Consider the following 24918-nt stretch of genomic DNA (forward strand, 5'->3'; position numbering starts at 1 on the left):
TCTAGTCAAGGAAATTTGCTTCGTTCACCTCCTGGATTGATTTTTCACTCAATTGCTTGTCAAAATCTGGATTAATTGAAGACAGATTTTCCCATTACTAATATAGGCGATAACAATTGGTGCTTTTAAAATTCTATGGAAGAGAGACATTCTGCAGCAAGTTCTGAAACCACACTTCGAGCAGTACTTCATCACAATAATGGGAAAACCCGCTTTCACAAGGCAGTTTTTTTCCACTAAAAAGGTAAATTTCTCTGATAGACTGTTTAGTAAATCCAATTTTCACATGTACTATTGATTTAAAGATATAACAATGTCTACTCATTAAAGGGTGCCAGACCAAAGAGAAATGAGACTGTCTTTTCAGATGAAACGATTGAAGTCCTTGGCCATGCTGCCAAGTGTCAGGACTGGGGAGGTGCGGTGGGAGTGAAGGAAAAGGAAGAATGTGCAGCACCCGGCCAATAATATCCTCCAAAAAATTATTGTGGTAACATCATTATGTGGTGGGGATGTAGTGAGAAATTAGGCGCACGGGAAAGAAAAATGGATCAAATGTCAGACATAAAATCCTGCTTCACAATCCTCCGGCCTTCAGACTACAGCAACGATCCACCTACATACAAGACATCAGAGACCTGAAAATCGTGGCGCTTTATCTCTCCTCATCCAGCCCGACAGAGCTGCGAAGAAGAATGGAGATGATTGTGCCACGGTGATAGTCACACAATGCTTAAGTGAATATAACCATTACTTATATACATTACTGCGCCAAAAAAATATACTCTAAAAAATATTATGCTAGTATGAATTTCTCATAGCAGTTTTTCACACAAATTTAAAGGGTTTTTCTGGTGAAAACAAGTTAGCACTTATCCACAAGTCATTGATCTGTGGGGGTCTGACAGATCACAAACAGAGTGACAGTATTTCTTAATATATCACATTTTATTCAGTCTCTTCTGTGTAATAGTTGCCCAAGTTTCCCTTGCTGCAATGCTTACAACTAGCATCCAGACCGCTTTTCCTTTTCATTGACGATGTTCATTATTTTTTTTACTGCTGTAGTTTCTATTTTTAATGTCGATGATCGATATAATTCATTAATATAATCAACGAATTGGTAATATTTGTAAATGTTTTTTCAATGTAGTGTATGGTATTTGATAAATCTTTAGGTAATAAACTACAATTTCAATTAAATGTACAGTAATACGGCACATACAGAACAAATGCACTTATCCAGCTGCCCACATGGATGATGGAAAGACTAACACTATTACTCCAGTATAGTGATGAGCGAGTGTACTCGTTGCTCGGGTGACCTCCGAGTATTTATGACTGTTCGGAGATTTAGTTTTCATCGTGGCAGGTGAATGATTTACAGCTATTAGCCAGGCTAAGTACATGTGGGGGTTGCCTGGTTGCTAGGGAATCCCCACATGTAATCAAGCTGTCTAGTAGCTGCAAATCATGTAGCTGCGGCAAGGAAAACTAAGTCTCCGAGCACTCACAAATACTCGGAGACAACCCGAGCAACGAGTATACTCGCTCATCACTACTCCAGTTTTTAAACTACAATTTCATTAGAACAATGGCCACTTCCAAGCACACACAATAAGAACATCAGCATTCACTAATGTTCTACGTGAACAATGCCCTACAATGTAATTGCAGGGTGAAGAATTATGACGGACCATGAAAAAAAAAAAAAAAAAAAAAAGAACGCCACATGGCAGCAGGCAATTCTTCCTCCTTTACCAAACTTAATAAATGGCAGCCTTCATGTCAGCAGGAAGTATTGCCCAGCGTGTGATTCCTTCCAATGATGGTGTAGTTTACTCCACTATAGCAAATAAGGCTCGTGCGGGGCTGTTCGGACATGGAAAAGCAGATTCTTTCAGTTGTAACGAGTAGTGATGAGCGAACATGCTCAGATAAGGTGTTAACAAGTACGCTCGTGTGCTATCTGAGCGTCTTCGGCATGCTCGAATACTATGTTCTAGTCCCCGCGGATGCATTTTCCGTAGCGGTAAGACACCGCAACACATGCCGGGTTTTCCACATGCAGACGTGGAGACTCCAACATATTATTCAAGACACTCGGTTAGCACATGAATAAGCTCAGATAACACCTTATCTGAGCACTTTCACTCATCCCCTTTACCAGTCTTTTCCGTGAATATTGTATGACTGCATATCAAAAATCATGTACTTATTAAAAGTGAATGCAATTAAGATGACTGAACCAACTAATGGCCAATTCACATGGTTGTAGAGTGGCCATGTTATTTCTGTGGGTCTCTTGACCCAAACGCTCAGCAGCTTATTTCCCAATGATGCTGTATGTAACATGGGACAATGATTGTAATATAGAGGAGACAACCTAGCCACTTGAATTGGCCTTCACAAAAATGTGGACACCACTTTTAGGGCCATTCATTTGGCTTTAGATATTTTTAACTGGGAATGTGCCAAAAACCTACAGCAGAAGCATGAAAAGAAATCTTGGTAAAGAAAAAAAAGTGGAGGAGTTTCACGTCTTCCATTTTCCAAAGGGTCTTGAAAAAAGAAGAGCTGGAATCGGAGTTGTTGAATTTCGTTAAAAAAAAAACAAAAAAAAAACAAGACAAAACTATCAGCTAAGTTCAACGAGTGGAAGAGATGTGGGCAACTTGTGGGCCACTTTCCTTTGCATTGGTTTTGGTACATTTTAATGATGTTCACATGCTCGCTTGGGATATATTAGTGCCGATTTGTAATAACCAATAGCCGTCTGTCCAAAGAGTTAAACAAAATGATCATGACAGATTTCGCAGTTCATGTGTATTTATTTAAGTCTTGAAATTAACGTAAAAAAAAAACAAAAAAACTCATGAATACCAGAGTTTGTTACATAATGGTTTCTGCATTATTTTACATAATTCTGTTGATAAATGTATATGTATAGCTTTACAGTATACCTGAATAAAAGCATTAAATGCCTGGCACACCATTGTTGATATACAGGTTTGTTTTTTCTTGCTACCTGCTGAATACATTTCTCGAATGTCTACGCCTGTAATGTAATCCTTTTTTTCTATACATAGAGTAAATGCAAAAAAAAACAAACAAAAAACAACAAAAAACATGTAAAAGCAGAACTACTCGAAAGTGGAGAGACGTTTCCACGGAGGTCAAAAACATAATGCGACTGTCCCTTTAGTATAAAAATTTATTGATCCTAAAAGAAAGCTTGTTTGCTAAATGTAAACTGTACTGTGCAGAAAGAGTAAAAGCTGCTTACATTGGGAAGCATTAAATATACTTATTTTAAACAGTAACTAAACTTATTTCATTTTTTTATAAAACAAAAATTTTCAGCATGGAAAGTTATTAAACTTTGGAAAAAACACTATTAGGGAATTTGTCTACATTCTTGCATACAAATTAGATGTGAGTGGCTACTATCTGCTCTATGCCAGTCTATTGATGTCAGTATGTACTCATTTGGGGTACAGATGATGGCAGGGTCTGGGGATAAGCTGCTGCAGGAGATTGTTCTGATAAGCAGAATAGTAAAATGAGGAGAGGTGCTGATCCTTTCACTGCCAGCATCTGTGCTCCAAATGAGTACTTACTTGATCTCAATGACGCATAATGCAGGCAAATACATTTGGAACAGACAGACGTTTGGAAGCCAGTTACATGCAAGGCTTTTTTGTTTGCTTGTTTCATTACAGGAATGAAGACAAATTCCCTAATAAAGTGATTTGCAAAGTGTCATAACTTTCCACGGTGAACAAAATTATTAAAATAAATAAATGACTAGAAGTCAAGTCATTCTTTAAAGTCTAATATTTCAGAATTTGGCAGCAAAATCGAGCCTTCACCCACAGTGTAGGCAGCAAGCGGGAAGTAATATTTTGTAACCAATAATTTGAGTCTGAATGATTAAGGCAAGGAGAACCTAAACATAAAATGTTAAAATGTGACAGCTGTAAAATCCTGCTCTTCTGTTTAAAATACCCAACTAGGCATGCAAAAATCATACCCATCCAAATACCTCACACTATGAAGCACAAAGGTGAATTGGCAGATATACACAGACTGACAGATGCCTTACAGTAACAAATACCATGCGTTAGAAAAAAAAAATCATACACAACTCTAAATATCCCCAATTTATAAGACTTCTGTATAAAATAGTTTAGTTATGGGTGCGGTTTTAGAAAATACTGAATTCTGGTGGATACATGACTGGAATCCAGTTTTCTGTAAAAGATGCACAATGGGTCCATCCCAACAACTTCATCAGCTGTAAATATAAAAAGAAAAACGTCAACCTTACAACTAAATGATAAAAAAAAGTATGGTACCTTTATTTCAATATTTCTTCAAAGTATGCATTCATGAAGAGAAAAATGTACATTAATGAAATGGAAATGTTCCCCTCAATAGACAATTTACCAGTTCATGACTCAAACATGTTTACAAGTACATAACATGTGTCAGTACATTTTTAAGAAACATTTTCCCTCTAATATTCAAAAACTGCAGGAGATCAATGTGTCAAATGTCACGTTAAAAGGGTTATTCACTAATAGGACGACCCCTTATTGATCAAAATGTTTGGCCCCCATTAAATAATAAAGCCTCTGCTCCCCTCCCGCACTAGTGCCGTTTCCGTGGGATTGGCACTCGCGGTCCCATATGTGGATGTTGTGACACCAACGTCCAATCATTGGCGGCGTCACTGCCCTGGACAAATCAAACATGAAGAGGAAGTCCGGGCTGCAGCCGATTTAACTTACTCTCCTTGCTCAGTTCAACAGGAGGCGGGGACAGTGACACCAGCACTGATTGGGCGCCAAAGTCACATGCCACAACAACAGGACGGGAGCCCCGGGAGATGGCGTGCCAACACAGTGGGAACAGTGCCGACACAGAAGGAGAGCATAACTTTATTATTTTATGGGGACCAAGCGAGGGGTATGAGAAGAAGTTGTCCAAGTAGTGAACAACTTCTTAAATATAGATTTTTGAGTAAATTGTAACTTTTTATGCAGGATTAAGATGGTTGCAGTATAAAATTTGCAACATTGTGCTACTGAAAAACTGATCTAAACCTATTGGAAAGGTAGCTTTAACTCACCTGGACACAGTTTTTCCAGTTTTCTTTAGTTGGCTTCTCCTCTGCAAGCTTTGTTGCTGATTTTATACCTCGCCCATATAATTTATTTGCCAAGGCATGTTTATAGACAAATGGCAAAACCTACAGCAGAAATGAAACAGAAAACTATTGATATTTTGGAAAAAAGACGATCTGTATAATTAGAGCACAAAGACAAGTTCATTTAACAGGACTAGTTATCATTTAGTTTTTTTGTTGCCATGTTCACTAAATGCTAAAACTGACCTGCCATTATGGTTCTCCAGATCATTACGAGTTCATACACACCAAACATGTATAGGCTCTTTTTTATTTAAGCAGTGAAAAAAAAAAAAAAAAGGTTCATCTTCCGAGACGCGTAGCGTCTCTGTTTTTCGGAATCTGGGGCAGGGTGAGGGCTTATTTTTTGTCGCCATGCTGATATTTTTATTGATACCATTTGGGGGGTAGATACGATGTTTTGATCAACCGTTATTGCATTTGAATGCTATGTTGCAGAGACCAAAAAACGTAATCTAGCGTTTTGACTTTTTCGTTATGCTGTTTAAAGATCAGATTAATTCTTTTTATATATTGATCAGGCGATTCTGAATGCAGCGAAACCAAATGTGTATTTTTTTGTTTTATTTTGATTTAAACTTTTTTTTAATTTTAATATTTTTAAAAACTTTTTTTTTTCTCTTTACTCTGGCTTTAATAGTCTCCATGGGAGACTAGAAGCCGCAATCATCCGATCGCTTGTGCTAACGCAGAGCAGGGCTGCAGATGTGCTTTGTGTGGCAAAAATGCTCACTTGCTATGAACGCTGACTGCTGTGCAGCGCTCTTAGCATTGCGACAATGACAAGCATAGGGGTCTCATGCAGAACCCGGGTTGTCATGTCAACCCATCGGCGACCCACGGTCATGTGACACAGGCGGCGATGGGCGGGATTAGTGACGTGCTTCCGGCACGATCACGTTAAATGCCACTGTCAGATTGACAGCATCATTTAAAAGATTAACAGCCATGAGTGGATCGCGATTCCAACCGCAGCTGTTAGGGGCTTATGTCAGCTGTCATGTGCCGGAAAAGATGTGGGCTCAGTGCCGGAGCCCACATGAAAGGGGCAAACCTGACACGTACGGCACATGAGGTGAAGGGGTTAAGAAGCTGCCCTGAACTGCAGCTATATCAAGAATTTTTGCTCAAACACTATTTTCAAACACTCGGTGTCGGAGCATGGGACACTGAAGTGATTAAGTACAGGTTGTCCAGTAGTGGGCAGCCCTTTAAAAATAAATGTGTAAACTGCAGTCCCAAGACCAGTTGTCAAACCTGGGGGTCATGCAGTTTGTAAATATAAAGACTTGGGGTCAAATTACAATATACAAATACATGAAGGGACAGTATAGAAATCTTTCTAATGATCTTTACACACCTAGGCCTACATTGATGACAAGGGGGTATTCTCTACGCCTAGTGGAAAGGAGGTTTAATCATCACTATTGCAGACAGCGATTCCTTATTGTAAGGCTATGTGCACACATTCCGGATTTTTTGCTATAAAAACGCGATAAAACCGCAAAAAAAAAAAAAACGCTCACTTTAAGCATCCTATTAAAAGAATGCAATCTGCATTTTGTATACATATGCTACGTTTTTCTCCTGAGCGGAAACGCATTCCAGAAAAAAAAGCAGCATTTTCATTAATTTGCGGAATTGCGGGGATTCCACACACATAGGAATGCATTGATCCGCTTACTTCCTTCATGGGGCTGTGCACACCATGCGGGAAGAAAGCGGATCATGTGCGGATGGTACCGAGGGTGGAGGAGAGGAGACTCTCCTCCACGGACTGGGCACCATATAATTGTTAAAAAAAAAAAAAATTAAATAAAAAATCGTGATATCCTGACCTTCCGATGGCCCCTGGAGTCCTCCCGCCTCTCAGCGGTGCACGCGGCGGCTGGGATGCTGTGTGCGAAGGACCTGTGATGACGTCGCGGTCACGTGACCGTGATGTCATCCCAGGTCCTTTGCACATAGCATCCCAGCCACCGCGTGCACCGCTGAGGAGATCGGGTGACGTCGGAAGGTGAGAATAACTTTTTTTTATTCTTTTTCACATTAGATCTTTTTACTATTGATGCTGCATAGCAGCATCAATAGTAAAAAGTTGGTCACACTTGTCAAACACTATGTTTGGCAAGTGTGACAAACCTGTCAGTTTTCCAAGCAATGCTACAGATCGCTTGGAAAACGCTAGCATTCTGCAAGCTAGTTATGCTTGCAAAATGCAGTGTTTAGCGGGGATACGCATGCCAATTCCACATGCGATACACCCACGGCAGGAGTTGCGGAATTGCTGCGGAAATTTCCAAAGCAATGCCGCAACGTGTGCACTTAAGGTACCTTCACACATAACGATATTGTTAACGATATCGTTGCTATTTGTGACGTAGCAACGATATCGTTAATGAAATCGTTCTGTGTGACAGCGACCAACGATCAGGCCCCTGCTGGGAGATCGTTGGTCGCTGAACAAAGTCCAGAACTTTATTTCGTCGCTGGACTCCCTGGAGACATCGCTGGATCGGCGTGTGTGACACCGATCCAGCGATGTCTTCACTGGTAACCAGGGTAAACATCGGGTAACTAAGCGCAGGGCCGCGCTTAGTAACCCGATGTTTACCCTGGTTACCATGCTAAAAGTAAAAAAAAACAAACACTACATACTTACCTACCGCTGTCTGTCCTCCAGCGCTGTGCTCTGCACTCCTCCTGTACTGTCTGTGAGCCGGAAAGCAGAGCGGTGACGTCACCGCTCTGCTTTCCGGCTCCCAGCCAGTACAGGAGGAGAGCAGAGAAGCAGAGCGCAGCGCTGGAGGACAGACAGCGATAGGTAAGTATCTAGTGTTTGTTTTTTTTTACTTTTAGCATGGTAACCAGGGTAAACATCGGGTTACTAAGCGCGGCCCTGCGCTTAGTTACCCGATGTTTACCCTGGTTACCGGCATCGTTGGTCGCTGGAGAGCGGTCTGTGTGACAGCTCTCCAGCGACCAAACAGCGACGCTGCAGCGATCCGGATCGTTGTCGGTATCGCTGCAGCGTCGCTAAATGTGAAGGGGCCTTTAGCCTAAGAGCTGTGAGATTATTGAACTTTCTACCACATGGTGCTGTAATGATCTGATTCACTAAACAAGTTCAAGGAGGAGCTGGTTAGCATTCTTCATGAATATACAGTCATGGCCAAAAGTATTGACACCCCTGCAATTCTGTCAAATAATACTCATTTTCTTCCTGAAAATGATTGCAAACACAAATTATTTGGTATTATTATCTTCATTTAATTTGTCTTAAATGAAGAAAACACGAGAGAATGAAGCAAAAAGCAAAACATTGATCATTTCACACAAAACTCCAAAAATGAGCCAGACAAAAGTATTGGCACCCTCAGCCTAATACTTGGTTGCACAACCTTTAGCCAAAATAACTGCGACCAACCGCTTCCGGTAACCATCAATGAGTTTCTTACAATGCTCTGCTGGAATTTTAGACCATTCTTCTTTGGCAAACTGCTCCAGGTCCCTGATACTTGAAGGGTGCCTTCTCCAAACTGCCATTTTTAGATCTCTCCACAGGTGTTCTATGGGATTCAGGTCTGGACTCATTGCTGGCCACCTTAGAAGTCTCCAGTGCGTTCTCTCAAACCATTTTCTAGTGCTTTTTGAAGTGTGTTTTGGGTCATTGTCCTGCTGGAAGACCCATGACCTCTGAGGGAGACCCAGCTTTCTCACACTGGGCCCTACATTATGCTGCAAAATTTGTTGGTAGTCTTCAGACTTCATAATGCCATGCACACGGTCAAGCAGTCCAGTGCCAGAGGCAGCAAAGCAACCCCAAAACATCAGTGAACCTCCACCATGTTTGACTGTAGGGACCGTGTTCTTTTCTTTGAATGCCTCTTTTTTTCTCCTGTAAACTCTATGTTGATGCCTTTGCCCAAAAAGCTCTACTTTTGTCTCATCTGACCAGAGAAAATTCTTCCAAAACGTTTTAGGCTTTTTCAGGTAAGTTTTGGCAACTTCCAGCCTGGCTTTTTTATGTCTCGGGGTAAGAAGTGGGGTCTTCCTGGGTCTCCTACCATACAGTCCCTTTTCATTCAGACGCCGACGGATAGTACGGGTTGACATTGTTGTACGCTCGGACTGCAGGGCAGCTTGAACTTGTTTGGATGTTAGTCGAGGTTCTTTATCCAACATCCGCACAATCTTGCGTTGAAATCTCTTGTCAATTTTTCTTTTCCGTCTACATCTAGGGAGGTTAGCCACAGTGCCATGGGCTTTAAACTTCTTGATGACACTGCGCACGGTAGACACAGGAACATTCAGGTCTTTGGAGATGGACTTGTAGCCTTGAGATTGCTCATGCTTCCTCACAATTCGGTTTCTCAAGTCCTCAGACAGTTCTTTGGTCTTCTTTCTTTTCTCCATGCTCAATGTGGTACACACAAGGATACAGGACAGAGGTTGAGTCAACTTTAATCCATGTCAACTGGCTGCAAGTGTGATTTAGTTATTGCCAACACCTGTTCGGTGCCACAGGTAAGTTACAGGCGCTGTTAATTACACAAATTAGAGAAGAATCACATGATTTTTCGAACTGTGCCAATACTTTTGTCAACCCCCTTTTTTATGTTTGGTGTGGAATTATATCCAATTTGGCTTTAGGACAATTCTTTTTGTGTTTTTTTCATTTAAGACAAAAAAAATGAAGATAATACCAAATAACCAAATAATTTGCGTTTGCAATCATTTTCAGGAAGAAAAATGAGTATTATCCGACAGAATTGCAGGGGTGTCAATACTTTTGGCCATGACTGTAATATTACATGATGGTTGTACTAAATTAAGTAATGGAGCATTGAACCAGGAAACCAGTCCGATTGCCATACATTTGTTGGGAAGGAATTTATCCCCATAATATGGAGATATTAGCATCTGCTCAAGGGTCTTTTTGCCTTCAACATGTTAGAGTATAGGTTGAACTCAATGGCTTGGAGTCTTTTAACCTTAAATTTATTGTATATTTGCTGTAACACAGGGTTCACAGAGGAACAACCATTAAATAGTCCCATTAATGATTAGGAACCCTCCAAGCAGCAGCATCGCTGCTTCCATATCACTATGATGGAGACTATTTGTCCATGAGTTACATTTGCTAATTACCTTTGAGTCATATATATCAGCCCATTTAACAAGTTCCCAATAAGTTTCATTTAAGGCTTCTAAAGCAATGTCAAGATCCTCTTCTCTCCCATCGGCATCACATGAAGCAGCACCCTCCTTGGACTGAATGTGGAGCACTTTATCTGCCAAGGCGCTGCCTTTTTTACACAGAGCATCAATTAGGGTAGTTTTCTGCTTGTCCATGTCACTGGAAAAAAAATACATGAAAGGAAGTTTGTAACAAATATTTATTCAAAGCAAAAAGAAAAAAAAAAAGCAGCAGTCAAGGGTAAGCTTTAAAAACTATAAATCGCATCAGAGAGAGAAAATGGATTTCATGCAATGCAGAAATGTTTGCTACAGTTTTTTTGGACAGCTGGTCAATGTAGACTATTAAACCCCCGATTATAGGTCATTTAGAAGTTTTGTATATTTCTTTTGCTTGTCTACATTAATTTTAACGAACCATTAAAATGACATAGGTCAACATATAATATGGACTCAAAAGCTTCTAGAAATGATTTCTAACAATAGCTGATTTAGATTTTTTTTGGAACAAAAACCGGATAACGTTGATTCCAAACCACAGAACTAATGCTCACCATGCAAATCTCTAGTTTACAATCATGGTTTAAATTAAGTTACCAACTTGACAATAACCTAGCTGAGCCTAGGAAAGAAAAGTACAAGTCGCATTATAAATAACTATTCTAGAGTTTATTTTATACATAGAAAATACCATAATCAAGAAAAATCCATAGCAAGTTATTTTTCTAATTTTTTTTATGTTAAAAGTTTAAAAGAAAATTTGGTCTCCGATTGCATTTCCTTCCTTTCCCCCATGACAGCACCAAAAGAGAGAGGATCTTCTCATAAAGGACAGAAAACCTACTAAATAAAAGGGCGGGACCTCTCCCCGGCATCAACATGTCCTCTCCTTCAACCTTCTATAAGCACTATCTGCCCTTCTCTGCTCACCTATTCTTTTGGAGAAGGGTTCTACAGGTGGTGGCTGCTCCCTAGGGTGGATTTAGTTTCTGTAAATCTGTTGTGTTGTCTCCTGTCATTGACGAGTGGATCCCCTCGTGTGGTGCGCTCTGGAAAATCCCATTACCGGTAAGTAATTTAATCTTTTATGGTTACTGTATACCTAATAAACCTAACTGCAAAGCAGCTGTTGATTTTATAAGACAGACAAAATCAATTATACAAAGTTACATTATTTAATTTGAGAAAACTAAATAAAAATAATCATTAAAAATGTAAGAAAAATAATCAAAACTTAGAATAAATAAAAGAAGAAAAAAAAAATAGAACAGGACAAGTAGCAGTTTTAAAATTATTGTTAAAGGAGCCCTCCTCCCATCAAAGTTTCTATCCTCTTAATTTATATTGTAATCATCATATTATATGGCACTGTGTACTTACAATTTCTCATTTTGCGTTTCTACCCAGATAATTTTTCTCTGCTCTATGTAGAAACAGGAAATCTCTATTCCCTGCATGAATCATTCTGCCTTACAATTCCTGACCCAGATGCTCTGCCCCATGCCCCTGCCATAGACTTTTGCAGTGATTCATGAATTGTGCAGAAAAAAAAATTGACCTACTTCTACATAGAGCTTATATGGTTTCATCTAGTCAGTTTTTAATCACTTTATGTCACAAACCTAATGGAATAGAGAAGAATTATATGGATAGAAAGCATAATGAGCAATTGTAAGTACATAGCAATACAACATGAAGATTGCAAGATATTAAGAGGATACAGCCATTGATGGGAGCCATTAAAGTGCTTCTTTAAAACCAGTCTACTCTGAAGCTGCTTGGGAACTGGACATCGCAAAACACCAATTATAGCCATCACATCCATCTGACGTGGTAAAATAGTACCAGTGTGAGCCCATACTTGGGGGCCTTCTGGGAGCACAATTCTACAGATGGACAGTGAATGGTTTGTAAGGAATCAACAAGATCAAAATGTAACAAGTTCAATGTCAAAACTGCTCAGAAACTAAATACCCAGAACAAGCAGTCTTGGAACTACAGATACTGCTCCGTATAAAGGTCGTTTTGCATACAGATAGTACAAAAAAAGGTCAATAAAGCAAAATATTTACTGGTTAGGTACTTTTTTATAGTGGCGGAATCTGGTCTTGGATCGGTCTTCATGGCAACAAAAAATGCAAGAGCGGTCTGGTCGATTCTAGAGATGACCTCATCAGCAGCCAAAACAATCTCATTGATCAGTTTGATGCGCTCCTGAAAGAAAATAATAACATAACACATTAGGAAGAAAATGTTAAAGTCTCTAAACAGTGAAACATTACCAGATTTGTTGCTAGATGGAATTTGAGATGCATTAAAATTCTGATCAACTGTGAACCTAAAGTCAGCCACTTAGGCTACGTTCACACTAGCGTTGCGCCGCCCTGCGTCGGCGACGCAACGCGCGACGCACGGAAAAACGCGTGCGTCGTTTTTTGACGAAATCGGACGCAAGAAAAATGCAACTTGTAGCGTTTTCTTGCGTCCGACGCTAGCGTCTAAAACGACGCACGTGTCGGAAAACGCGTGCAAAAAGACGCACGCAAAAAGACGCACGCGTCCCCTATGTTAAACATAGGGGCGCGTCGCCGCTGCGTCGCCGACGCAACAGCGACGCGACGCTAATGTGAACGTAGCCTTAACTATTATACAATAGTATATATGGTAGAATACGTAATGGCTCACTACATGGTCATGCTAAGAAAAAAAATCTAGTGAAGATGGTCAGATTAAAAGTGGCTAGGCTTTGCTCTTGTTTTATTCTTGCTGTACCAGAGTATGTTTTTTTTATATTTTTATATGGTCTTTACCAAGGGTGCTGTGTTCACATGGTCACTATGCAGAGCAGCCCAAAGACCAGACCCCAGAAAGTTTTGAGCGCAAGGCCCTTGATAAAGACCATAAAAAGTAGAACTAAACAAATGCAGAAAAGGGAAAAAAAAAGCTGCGTACTTAGTGGAGCAGCAGGAATATTACAAGAGCATAAATTGGCTGCTTTTGATCAGGAGGCCGGTCATTTTTAATTGGATATTTTAACCAATGAAATGTCATAAATTCGATGCGGTAATACGACCAGTGCCAGTAATCTATATCTACATGCACATGTAGTGGATAACGATATGTTACAGGATGTGTACATTTAGGATGCAAAATTGTGGGGGGGAATGGTCACATGCATAGTAAATATTACATGACACAGGTACATGCAGGATTTTCCAACTTCATTTTAGAAGGGATTTATGGGTATGTTCACACTAAAGGTGTAAAAAAAAAAAAATCTTACTGTATGAAAACTGATCAGCAGCAACGATATACAGATGTATATACAGTTGTTGCGACATTGTAGCAATCGATCTTAACTGGTTTAAAAAAAAAAAAAAAAGTGGATGGCACAACAATGTCTTCATGGGTAGGAAAATGGACAAGGGTGTCGCTTTTAAAATGTAACTTCATTATTGAATGGTCAGCACTCAGACCCCCGCTGAAACTTCTGACAAATCTATAACACGTCAAGAGGTTTCTAAAAAAGCCAAGTGCAGAATAAAAGTGAAACGCCCAAAAAGATGAACAGATATTCTATGCAATGCTTTTGGCAGGACCTGAGAGGGGCGGTGCATGACACTAGAATTGAAAGACCACCAGAGAAAACATCAGTCTCACACTGACTGCTAAGGTGATGGAGCAGATATGAGACAAGTGGATCCGCTGTGCCTGGAGTGTTTCTACCGACCAGAAAGTGACCAAACAAAAAAGAGCAAGAACAGAAAGGACACTGAAGAAATCCTGCAGAAATTAATGGAATGGTTACCATTACTGGATATTTTACAGTGAAGTGGACACTATTTAATAGTGCTATCAAAGCTGTAAAATGCTCATAATTTTTTAAAATTTTCCTCTCCCAATATTGTGAATATACCACTCATACTTTTTCTACCTTAAAACGACCTGAGCGCAATGATCATGTAAAACCATAAACTGGGAATAGGTTAGTAGGAGCGGAGTTCCATTCTCTGGCAGTACCGTCCGTATGAAGAAGAACTTACCTTTATTTTACCCCTCTTCTATAGATTTGCAAAAAAACACAATATGGGTATTTAATATTAAGCACTGCTATAGAAGAGGGCAAGAATATAAATCAGACTTCGTCTGAAGAAAAAAATTCAAAAAATGATCATGGGACCATAGACCAAATCATGGCATTCTTAATTGTAGGCAGCGATCCTGTACGCAACAGGCCGGGCAACACCAAATTCACCAGTCCATGAGACAAAGACCACACTTGGACGGCAACACCCACCACAACAAGTGAGTCTTCTGCCCCAAGCAGACTGCCTCATGTACTGCCCATACCACAGAAGCTCAGGAGAGCCAACGGGCAAGTAAAATAGCTCGTTTCACTGGTGTGAAAATTTGGCCTTACCCTTTAAAAAATTTACAAGTCTCTAAATTTTATACAAATTTACTTAGTACCAACTCATATTTTTGACCAACAGGAACTTCTATAAAAAAGGAGGTGCACAACATCGCTCGGCTGTGGAATATTAAACATTTTTGATGGTGTTGAGGAAGAAAAAGAAAGTCTAATTATAAATTCATAGACATGGAGAGAAAAAATGTACAACCGCTACTCAATAAGAACAGATTAAAACAACCAAACCTGCCCCCCCACCCCCCAAAAAAGAGAAAAGAAAAAATCTGTTCCGGTAATATTGTGACCTAAATGTGACAACTTTTGTAACTCATCGGACAAAGACATGCTCCTTTTTACCACCACTGTACTGTTTGGTCAAGTTGGGCCCTTCAGTGCAAAAGCCAATATATTGATGTATAAATAAGGGTGGTCAAAAGCCAGATGGCTCTAAATACAGATTGGAATAAAATAAAAAAGTGTGAGGGAGAGGAGAATGGGACAGTTTAATTTAAAACACATCTAAAAAAAAAATTACGTCCATAGGGAAGGTGCCTGCGTGGTTTTTTTTTTACCTCTGGAAGTAGTGGTTTGACTGAGCAATGGATTGTCCTCCAATAAAAATAAGATATTGTATCTTTAGAAAAATGTATCATGAGAAAGCAGCATAGAGGGCAAATGCACCTTACCTTGTCAGAGTCCAGCTGATGAAGCCTTGCCACGTACAGGGGAAGATGATTGGGAAAGGATTCTTTGAGTTCGCTGAAGAGGTCATTGCTTTCAAGTCTGCAGTAACAGGAAATTTTCATTATGCCACAATAACAGAACCCAGCCGACCATAGTAGACACACATACAGTACAATATCAGAACCGTAACTATAATAACAGAGCGCTGGTCATTATACGCAGACAAGCTAACCCCTCGCTGTGTGTCAGCCTCAGTTTTCTGCACACAAAAGCAGGGTGGACACGGACTTGCAGGCAAACATGCCCCACAGGGTGTATGTTAACAATGGGATGGCTGTGCAGTCTGTCTAGCCGACTGGATTAAACAAGCGGCACCACTCCAAGGAGGATGCTAAGGCTACTTTCACACTAGCGTCAGCCCATCGCAGTGCGTCGGGCCGACGTACGGACGCTTCCTGTCTCAACACTGCACAACGGTGGCAGCGGATGCATTATTACAACGCATCCGCTGTCCCATTGTGAGCTGCGGGGAGGATGGGGCGGAGTTACAAGCAACGTTTTTTGGTGCCGACAGTCCGACGCAACCGTCGCATGACGGTTGTGACGTGTGGCAATGCGTCGCTAATGCAAGCCGATGGAGGAAAAAACGCATCCTGCAGGCAACTTTGCAGGATGAGTTTTTTCTGCAAAACGACGCATTGCGACGGAGGCCAAACGACGCTAGTGTGAAAGTAGCCGAATATAAACTTCTATGTAGACAATGAACACAATGGCAGATGATGTGCCTGGTCTTGGAGCCCTCAGAGTCACAGGTCTATCCAAATGAATGGAGCTGCATAGCAATATTAGGCACAGCCACTATAAAATGTAATGCGCTGTGCCTGACAGAGAAGGGACATGGCCCAAACACTACCAAAACCGCCATAATCCATGATTGCATATCCAAGCATCTGTAATTGATGGCCAATATTAAGAATAGTAACAAAAACAAGTGCCGCGTGCCAAGTTCCTTTACAACAATATTAAGAACAGGCCACCTGTATAATATTCTGTATTACGGTGTTAACCCACTTTGTCATCCATTGAATCTTCAAATCTCGGAGAGCTTCGGCAAACTCTTCTTTCACATCCTTTTCTTTCTCGGCTTCTTTTTCCTTATCCTTATTGCCATTCTTTGGTTTATTTACGGATGGTATCAAGTGATAATGAACGGAAACCACATCCTGCAAAACAACAAAGCCATGTTACATTTTTTACAGAAAGATATCCTGGTGATACACTGTATATCTATAGAGTTGTAAAGGTTATTTTTGGGCTCACGAGGAAACATCCTTTTGGGATAACCAAGGTATAACAGTGTCAAATGCAGTAGTCATTAAAAAAACAGCAACGCAAAAATATTGATGTAGAAAGAGGAGAATAAATGTTTTAAAAAAGCTCACTTTATTGTATACAAAGTGCATGTAATCCATAAGGAGTGTGTGCTACATTGGCATTTTCTACACTATAGGCACAGCTTACAACAGCTCTAGAGACACGATAAATCCAAAGTATCACACAGAGATCATGTGTACAGGCAGTGTGCAAACCCAGCTGCGGAATCCAGCGCTGACAGCAGTCACAGTACAGAAGTCACAACCAAACACTATGGCCTCATGACTGCACATCAATCACAGAGCGATCACACAGACGGGAAAGGTAATCTGATGGAACTACACAAAGTATAACATGTGGAGGTACTACTCCATGAGGGAAGCAGAACAGCCAGAACTTATACACAGAACATCTGGACCCTAAAGGGAACCGGAGCATTCTTTATTTGGGGAAGTAGTGTGAAGGCTGTTTAGGTGCCCAAGTTATATTTTTTTATTATAAGAGATCCGATGTACCAAATCTAGTGTACAAGTCAAAGAATAATCAGCCCAGACGTGCACGGGCATGGTCTATGCACTTGGAGTAGGCAGACCTGCATCAATGATGCCCCCAATGCGCTTGCAACCTGATTTACATATGATTTCTGGGCTAGATTTCTCATGACACATTGGATCTCTACAAAACAAAAATGCATCATTTCTACATATGTAAAAATGTGCACCCGATAAATGTAGTAAGTCCTATGCACATCAGGCGGAGCAGGTCAATGCTCTCAGACTGCTTCTTCCAAGTGCATGGACTGCGCTTCCAACCTGATTTGCATATGGCTTCTAGTTTAGTTTTCTCATGACTGGTAATTTGCATCTGCACAAAAAAAATAATAATCATTTTTACTGGGTAATAAGCGCCTACACAGTCAAACCACTACTTCCATATGTAAACATGCCAACAGGTTCTCTTCAGTACAGCCACAGCACTGCCGGCAATAGTATAATTTAAAGGGAATGTGTCACCCCCCGAGACATACCGTATATGACCTATTAATATGGGCATACAGGTAATAGAAATGTTACACTAGTCCTACCTGTATGCCTCATTAACGGTCTTGTTGTGGAGAAATGTTATATTCTATCTTTATGCTATAGATTTATTCCAGGCTCCGGGGCGTGCGGGGCTTTGAGAATTCCCTGCCTTCATTGTAATACTACCCTACTCCCTTGCGTGTCAGTTATGGCCCCAGAATCCTGCGCTCTGCACTCCCTCCACAATACATACCTCATCCTCCCTTCTGTCAGCACAGCATTCAGGGATCTTCTGCACAGGCGAGACACTGACCACTGGTGTGCGCGACAATAAGCCATCGCTAGGAATAATGTGTACATAATGACTGTTTAGGGAGGAAGTGGGGAGTGTACCATGTTGGCGCACATGCCGGAAGTCGCCTGCGCAGAAGATCTCTGAATGCAGTGCACACAGAAGGAAGGATGAGGTATGTGTTTCTGGGGCCGTAACTGACGTGCATGGGTGAGGGTAAGTATTATAATGAAGACAGGGATTTATTCCAGGCACCGCACGCCCCGGAACCTGGAAGAAATCAGCAGCATAAAGACAGAATATAACATTTCTCACCAACAAGACCATTAATATGAGGCATGCAGGTAGGACTAGTGTAACATTTCTATTACCTGTGTGCCCATATTAATAGGTCATATACGTCCCGGGGTGTGACAGATTCCCTTTAAACATGCAAATAACCTCTTCACAAAAGAGAGCAAACAGGAATTCCCATTAAAGGGATCCTCTCAGCAGGATTGTGCACAGTAAACTACAGACAGTGTCAGGTAAAATCATACCTTGGCTGATGGAATCCGTCTTGTGGTTGTTGTTTACTCTTTATCTTCAGTTTTGAGTTAATGATATGCCCGTGCTTTGGGGCGGCCTGTGGGGGGTCTTTATGAGGTGCTCTGATCAGCTGTTCAATATGAAGACTGTTGACAGGTGACTGATCCCTCACTGACCTGCCCCCTAGTTTACATAATGAATATCTGCACATACTGAAGAAATGTATGTACAGTATTGTACAGGTATTCATTATGTAAACTAGGGGGCAGGTCAGTGAGGGATCAGTCACCTGTCAGAAGCCATACTGGTGAATATGGTGAATACCTAATCAGAGCTCCACATGAAGACCCCCAGCACACAGGCCGCCCCGGGGCACCAGCATATCATCAACTCAAACCTGAAAATAAAGATTAAACAACAACCACAAGACGGATTTCATCACCCAAGGTATCATTTTACTCAGTATAACGGCGCCGACCTGACACTGTCTGTAGGTTACTGTGCACAATTCTGCTGACAGATTACCTTTAAGGAGCAATCTTAAAAGTCAAAATCAACCCTTTAAATAGGGCTTTGCCACATGACCTATTATAACAAACCATACCAGAAACTCCATTTGCAAACATGTGTTTTGTGGTGTTTGCCCTTCATTAGTGCAAAGCAGGAGTGCTGGGTATGCTGGGCAAGAGGCCGTTAAAGAAAAAAATATGTCACCAGATTTTTGCTACCCCATACAAGAGCAGCATGATGTAGCGGCCGAGACCCCATTTGCAGCGATGTGTCACTTACTGGGTTGCTTGCTGCAGTTTATTTAAAATGGATTTCTCTGCTGCAGATGTACCAATTTTCTGAATGCTGAGCTCTGCAAAACCCTGCCCACATCACTGATTGGCAGCTTTTGGTGTATACTGTGCATAAGCAGAGATCATTGGTGTAGGCATGGTTGGACTACCCAGCAGCAGGCCAAGTACTCCTCTAGAGTTAATTTCCTGCTGATATACCAATAATTTTATAAAAACTACTCTAAGCAGCCCAGTGACATATTGCTGGAATCAGGGTCTCTGCAACTACATTAAGCTGTTCTTAAATTCAGAAGCAAAAACTTGGTAACAGATTCCCTTTAAAAGGAGCTCTAAGGGGCGGGGAAAAAACCCAAAAACTGGACAAGAACTCTAGTGACATCTATTGGAAGTAGTAATACTAAAAGTCACTATCAATCCTTTGAAAGCATCTTACCACATAATGTAGGAAAACAGGATTTTTGGTTGCTTACCGTAAAATCTGTTTCTCGGAGCCTTCATTGGGGGACACAGGAACCATGGGTGTATGCTGCTGCCACTAGGAGGCTGACACTATGCAAATAAAAAAGTTAGCTCCTCCTCTGCAGTGTACACCCTACCGACAGGAAGTAGGATATTCAGTTAGTGAGAAAGCAGTAGGAGAAGTAACGTGCAAAAGAGAAAGAATAATAATAATATAATAATAATAATAATAAACTTTATCTACATAGCGCCAACAAATTCCATGGCGCTCCATAGATTAACAGTTTCTAACACTCAAAGAGTGTTCAAATAACTCAAACGTATACAGTAAACAGAGCTGTTCAACTTGGGAGGGAGCTGTGTCCCCCAATGAAGGCTCCGAGAAACAGATTTTACGGTAAGCAACCAAAAATCCTGTTTTCTCTATCGCCTTTCATTGGGGGACACAGGAACCATGGGACGTCCCAAAGCAGTCCCTGGGGTGGGAAAAACATACTTCCATCAGGTCCGAGGACTCACCACTGCCGCCTGCAGGATCCTTCTGCCCAGGCTGGAGTCTGCCGTAGTTCGGCGAAACGTGTGGATGGAAGACCAGGTTGCCGCTTTGCAAAGCCGTCGGCGAAAGCCCTGTGACGTACCGCACTAGAAGCGCCGACTGCCCGGGTAGAGTGAGCCTTTATCTCAGGAGGGGGCACTCTGTTCTTGACCCGGTAAGCTTCCAAAATTGCCGTTCTAATCGAGCGAGCAATAGTCGCCTTGGAAGCCGGCAGGCCTCTACGGACGCCATCAGGGATGGCGAAAAGAGAATACATCTTTCGGAAAGCGGCCGTGCTAGCCAGGGAGAACCTCACTGCCCTGACGAGGTCCAGCCTGTTCCACTATCGCTCCAGAGGATGATTCGGAGCTGGACAAAGGAAGGTAGAACGATGTCCTCGTTGAGGTGGAAAGATGAAAACCACCTCGTGAAAGGAAGGAAGGCGGAGGCCTGGGACCACCTTGTCCTTGAGGAAAATCAAGAAAGGAGGTCGGCAAGAAATGGCCGCCAACTCAAAAACGCGGCGGATCGAAGCGATAGACCTGAGAAAAGCCACCTTCCGAGATAGAACTGACAGGGAAAAACTCCCTGAGAGGCTCAAAGGGGAAACCCCTAAGAACAACCAACACAACCTTTAAATCCCATGAATCCACAGAGGCCCTGTACGGAGGGACAGCGTGGGCTACTCCTTGAAGGAAGGTCTTGACCTGTGGCTGAGAAGATAACGTCTTCTAAAAGGGAAGAAGAGCGTGGGAACCTGGCCCTTTAAGGAATTGAGAGCGAAGCCCGAATCCAGTCCTGCCTGAAGGAAAACCAAATGGAAGGCAGGGAAAAGGACATAGGTGAAAGGCAGTTGGGCTCGCATGAACGAAAGTCTTCCAGGTACGATAGTAGAACCTGGAAGACAACGAAGGCTTCCTAGCCTGGATTGTAGTGTGACTCATCCGGGCCGAAAGGCCAGACGCTCTTAGAACTGTGGAGTCCACAGCCACGCCGTAAACTGAGCGACCGATAATTCGGGTGGCAGATCAGACCCTGGAGGCCAAAGCGTAGACGCCCACGCGGGAGGGTCGCGAGATCTGGAGACGAACCAAAGGAACCTTCCTGTTCCTTCGGGACGCAGAGAGGTCCACGTCCGGAGTCCCCCATCGAAGACAAATCTGATGGAAGACCTCCTGATGCAAGGACCATTACCCTGCCGCGAAACCCTCGCGGCTGCGGAAGTCGGCGGCCCAACTGTCCATGCCGGGGATATGCACCGTGGATATCACCAGAACCGTTGCCTCTGCCCAGAGGAGGATCTTGGATACCTCGGCCAAGGAGCTCCGAGTCCCCCCTTTATGGTTGACATATGCCACCGCCATGGCATCGTAGACCCCTGAGAATCCTTCCCTAGAGACGAGGGAAGAGAAAGATGGCCCGAAGCTCAAGGACGTTGATCAAAGGAAGAGACTCCTGCGCCGACCAACGACCCCAAACAGTCAGATGGCGAAACACAGCGCCCCAGCCAAGCAGGCTGGCGTCCGTCGTCACCACCTGCCAAAGAACTGGAAGGAAGGACATGCCCGTCAGCCACCAGTTGAGGGACCCTTAACTCGGGAAGAGAGTCGGATAGGACGATCCAGGGACAAGACAGCCCTGTCCCACTGTGACAGAATGGCCTGCTAAAGAAGGTCGAGAGTGAAATTGGGCAAAGGGGATTGCTTCGAACGTCACTACCATCCTCCCGAGAAACTTCATGGCCGATCAGAAGAAGGGAAGCCGAGGACCCTAAAGCAAGGGTACATCCCGACGAAGGATGGATCTCTTGTCCTCGGGAAGGAAGACTTTGGTATGACGAGTGTCGAAGAGCATGCCCCGAAAAACGAGGCGCTGGGAAGCAACAAGACATGATTTCTTCTTGTTGACAAGCCACCCGAAGCAGACTAGGGTGTAGAGGACGATGGACAGGCTCTGGTGAGCCTGAGAAAAAGGGGGACGGAGCCTAGAAGAGGATGTCGCCGAGGTACGGAAAAAATAATAAGCCCCTGACCATCAAGATGGCTATCAGCACCGCCATGGTCTTCGTGCAAACCCTGGAAGCGGTTGCGAGAACGAACGGCAGGGTGAAGAACTGAAAATGGTCCTGGAGCACCGCAAAGCACAGGAATCTGTGATGTCCCGGGAAAATCGAGACATGAAGGTAGGCGTCCTGAATTTCTATGGAATACAAAAGTTCTCGAGCATGGAAGCAATTACTGAACGATGGGATTCCATCCTTAAGAGTCTCAGACGAACTCTCCAGTTCAGCAATTTGAGATCCAGAATGGGACGAAAATTGCTTTTTTTTTTTTTTTCTTCTTTCAGTACCACAAAAGATTGGAATAGCAACCAGTGAACCGTTCTTTTTCTGGGACGGGAACTATTACTCCGGCTTTGAGGAGAGAAGCGGTGGCTGCGAAGAAACCCGGAACTAGAACGGGGACTCTTGGGGTCGGGATCCGAAGAAACGATCCCTGGGTTGTGAAACGAACTCTATTTTGTATCCCGAGGATACAACTTCCCTGACCCATGCGTCCTCTGCTGAGGGGATCCAGACATCCCTGAAGAAGGGAAAGCTGCCCATCCTGGGAAGTGCTCTGGGGTCTTGCTGTGGGTCATGCCGAGGTGGATCCTCCAGTCCTAGACCTGGAGGATCTAACCTGGGAGTAGCGAGAGCGCCAGGAAGGCGTGGGTCTGAAGGAAACAGTCTTCTACTCTTGACGTGCCTGCTGCCTCTGTTGCTGCGGGGAAAAGGAGTTTGACGCCACAAAGCGACATAAAGGCCGAAAGGACCGAAATTGCCGTCTAGGAGGAGGGCGACGAGGTGTAGACTTGTGCCCCCGGTAGCGTCCTTAAAGATTTGGCCCAACTTAGAACCAAAGCGACGTGAACACTGAAAAAGGCAGGCTGGTAAGGGACTTTTTGAAGGCAAATCCGCCTGTCAGGCCTTGAGCCAAACGGACCGACGGATGGCAACGGCATTGCTGGACACCTGAGCCGCAAAAGACGCGGCATCCAGGGAAGCGGAGACCAAGTATTCACCCGCATGAGAAAACTGGTTGGCAAGCTCCGCCAGCTGTCCAGGAGGGCCCCGTCCAGAATGCTCCGACGGAGTTGTGTGACCTTTGGATATGGATATTGAAACCCAAGTATAAGCAATGGCCGGGCAAAAATAGACGCAGCCGATTCGAAAGCCGAGCTCGCAAAGGATTCTATGACTCTATAGTTAGGATCTTTCAGAGATGCTCCGCCAGATAGCGGGAGGACCGTGTTGGAGGACAGAGTCCAATAAGCAGTGAGCTCCAGAGAAAAGGGATATAAAAAACGCCAAGGCGCTTTCCTCTCTGAAAGCGGCTGGTCGGATTCTCTTTTTCTCTCGTCAGGACCTCCTCGAATTCAGGGTGAGAAGCGAAGACCTTGGAAGGTGGCTTCGACCGTCTAAACGAAACCGCCTGATCCGCGCGTTCCGTAGAGGGATCTTTGATGCCACGGGTCTGGTTGATTGCTCCAATGAGGCTCTGAACCATATCCCTCATGTTAGCGATTTGGTCAGAATGCAGCTCCAAAACGTCCCTCTGAAGGTGAGTCCGAAAACGCCTTGCCTGACTCGGGGGAGAGGATCGGTAAGAAACTGACCGCTGAAATGGGCCGTGAGGCGAGATGGAACGGGAAGAGGAGTCGCAATGGCGCTCCGGTCTGGACCTCTTTAAGGCCTATCCTGGTAGGCTCAGACGGGGCTACTTGTGACCCGCTGGCTACTGCGGAGGTCAGCAAGGACAATCTATCCAGAACGGACACCGGGGTCTGGGATACCCTGGTGAGATCCGCCACAGATTGAGACAGAGAAGGAGGCCCACCCTGGGATAGAGTCCTCACTCTCTCAGGGCAGAGGGGGGGGAGCCCAGAACGATGTGGGATCGCTGCAGTCCTGACAGGTGGGAGAGGACTGACCTAAGGGGAACCTGCCCTTACAGGAGAGCACAAAAGGTGTCTGACTAAAGCAGAGGAAGGGTATTGGTCTGCTTTGCAGAGCTACTCACGGAAGATGTCCTGTGGATAGCTTCGGCTATAGGAGGAGGTCGGCAGGGAAGGCAGGTCCTGTAAGAAATCACCGCTGGGTCCACACGCCGGGAGTGGTGTAAGGCCCCGCACTCTGAAGTCCGCAGCACGAACCAAGAAGCGCCGAAAGCAGCCGGCGCTGAAGCTGCACGCTTGAGAGTACAAAGATGGCGCCGGCCGCAGTCTGTGCTGAGGCCAAGAGGAGTGGGCGGAGCTAAGCGCCAGAGAGAAGAGACAGGAAGACGCGGGAGAAAAGCCCGCCGGAAAGAGGATGGGGGCGGAGCCATAACGCCGCACTAGGCCCCGACAGAAGCCGGGG

At 43.4% G+C, this 24918-nt stretch overlaps 1 protein-coding gene across 4 annotated transcripts in view; it reads right to left on the bottom strand.

Moving 5' to 3' along the window:
- Positions 1 to 2811: 2811 nt before the first annotated feature.
- Positions 2812 to 24918, bottom strand: part of TPP2 (tripeptidyl peptidase 2) — a 133096-nt gene continuing 110989 nt past the window's right edge. For 2 of the 4 annotated variants that reach the window (XR_011319348.1, XR_011319349.1), the window contains 6 exons: positions 16578 to 16729; positions 15509 to 15605; positions 12484 to 12625; positions 10364 to 10571; positions 5135 to 5254; positions 2812 to 4297 (listed from right to left, as the gene is read on the bottom strand). Coding sequence is in view for 2 of the 4 variants with exons in the window: in XM_069757964.1 (XP_069614065.1) it covers positions 4208 to 4297; positions 5135 to 5254; positions 10364 to 10571; positions 12495 to 12625; positions 15509 to 15605; positions 16578 to 16729 (798 nt within the window). In the remaining 2 variants the exon portion in view is untranslated. The remainder of the gene's footprint in view (positions 4298 to 5134; positions 5255 to 10363; positions 10572 to 12483; positions 12626 to 15508; positions 15606 to 16577; positions 16730 to 24918) is intronic. The other 2 variants (XM_069757964.1, XM_069757963.1) reach the window with 1 other exon arrangement.

Source organism: Ranitomeya imitator, chromosome 3 (genome assembly GCF_032444005.1).
Source record: "Ranitomeya imitator isolate aRanImi1 chromosome 3, aRanImi1.pri, whole genome shotgun sequence".
Lineage (NCBI taxonomy): Eukaryota > Metazoa > Chordata > Amphibia > Anura > Dendrobatidae > Ranitomeya > Ranitomeya imitator.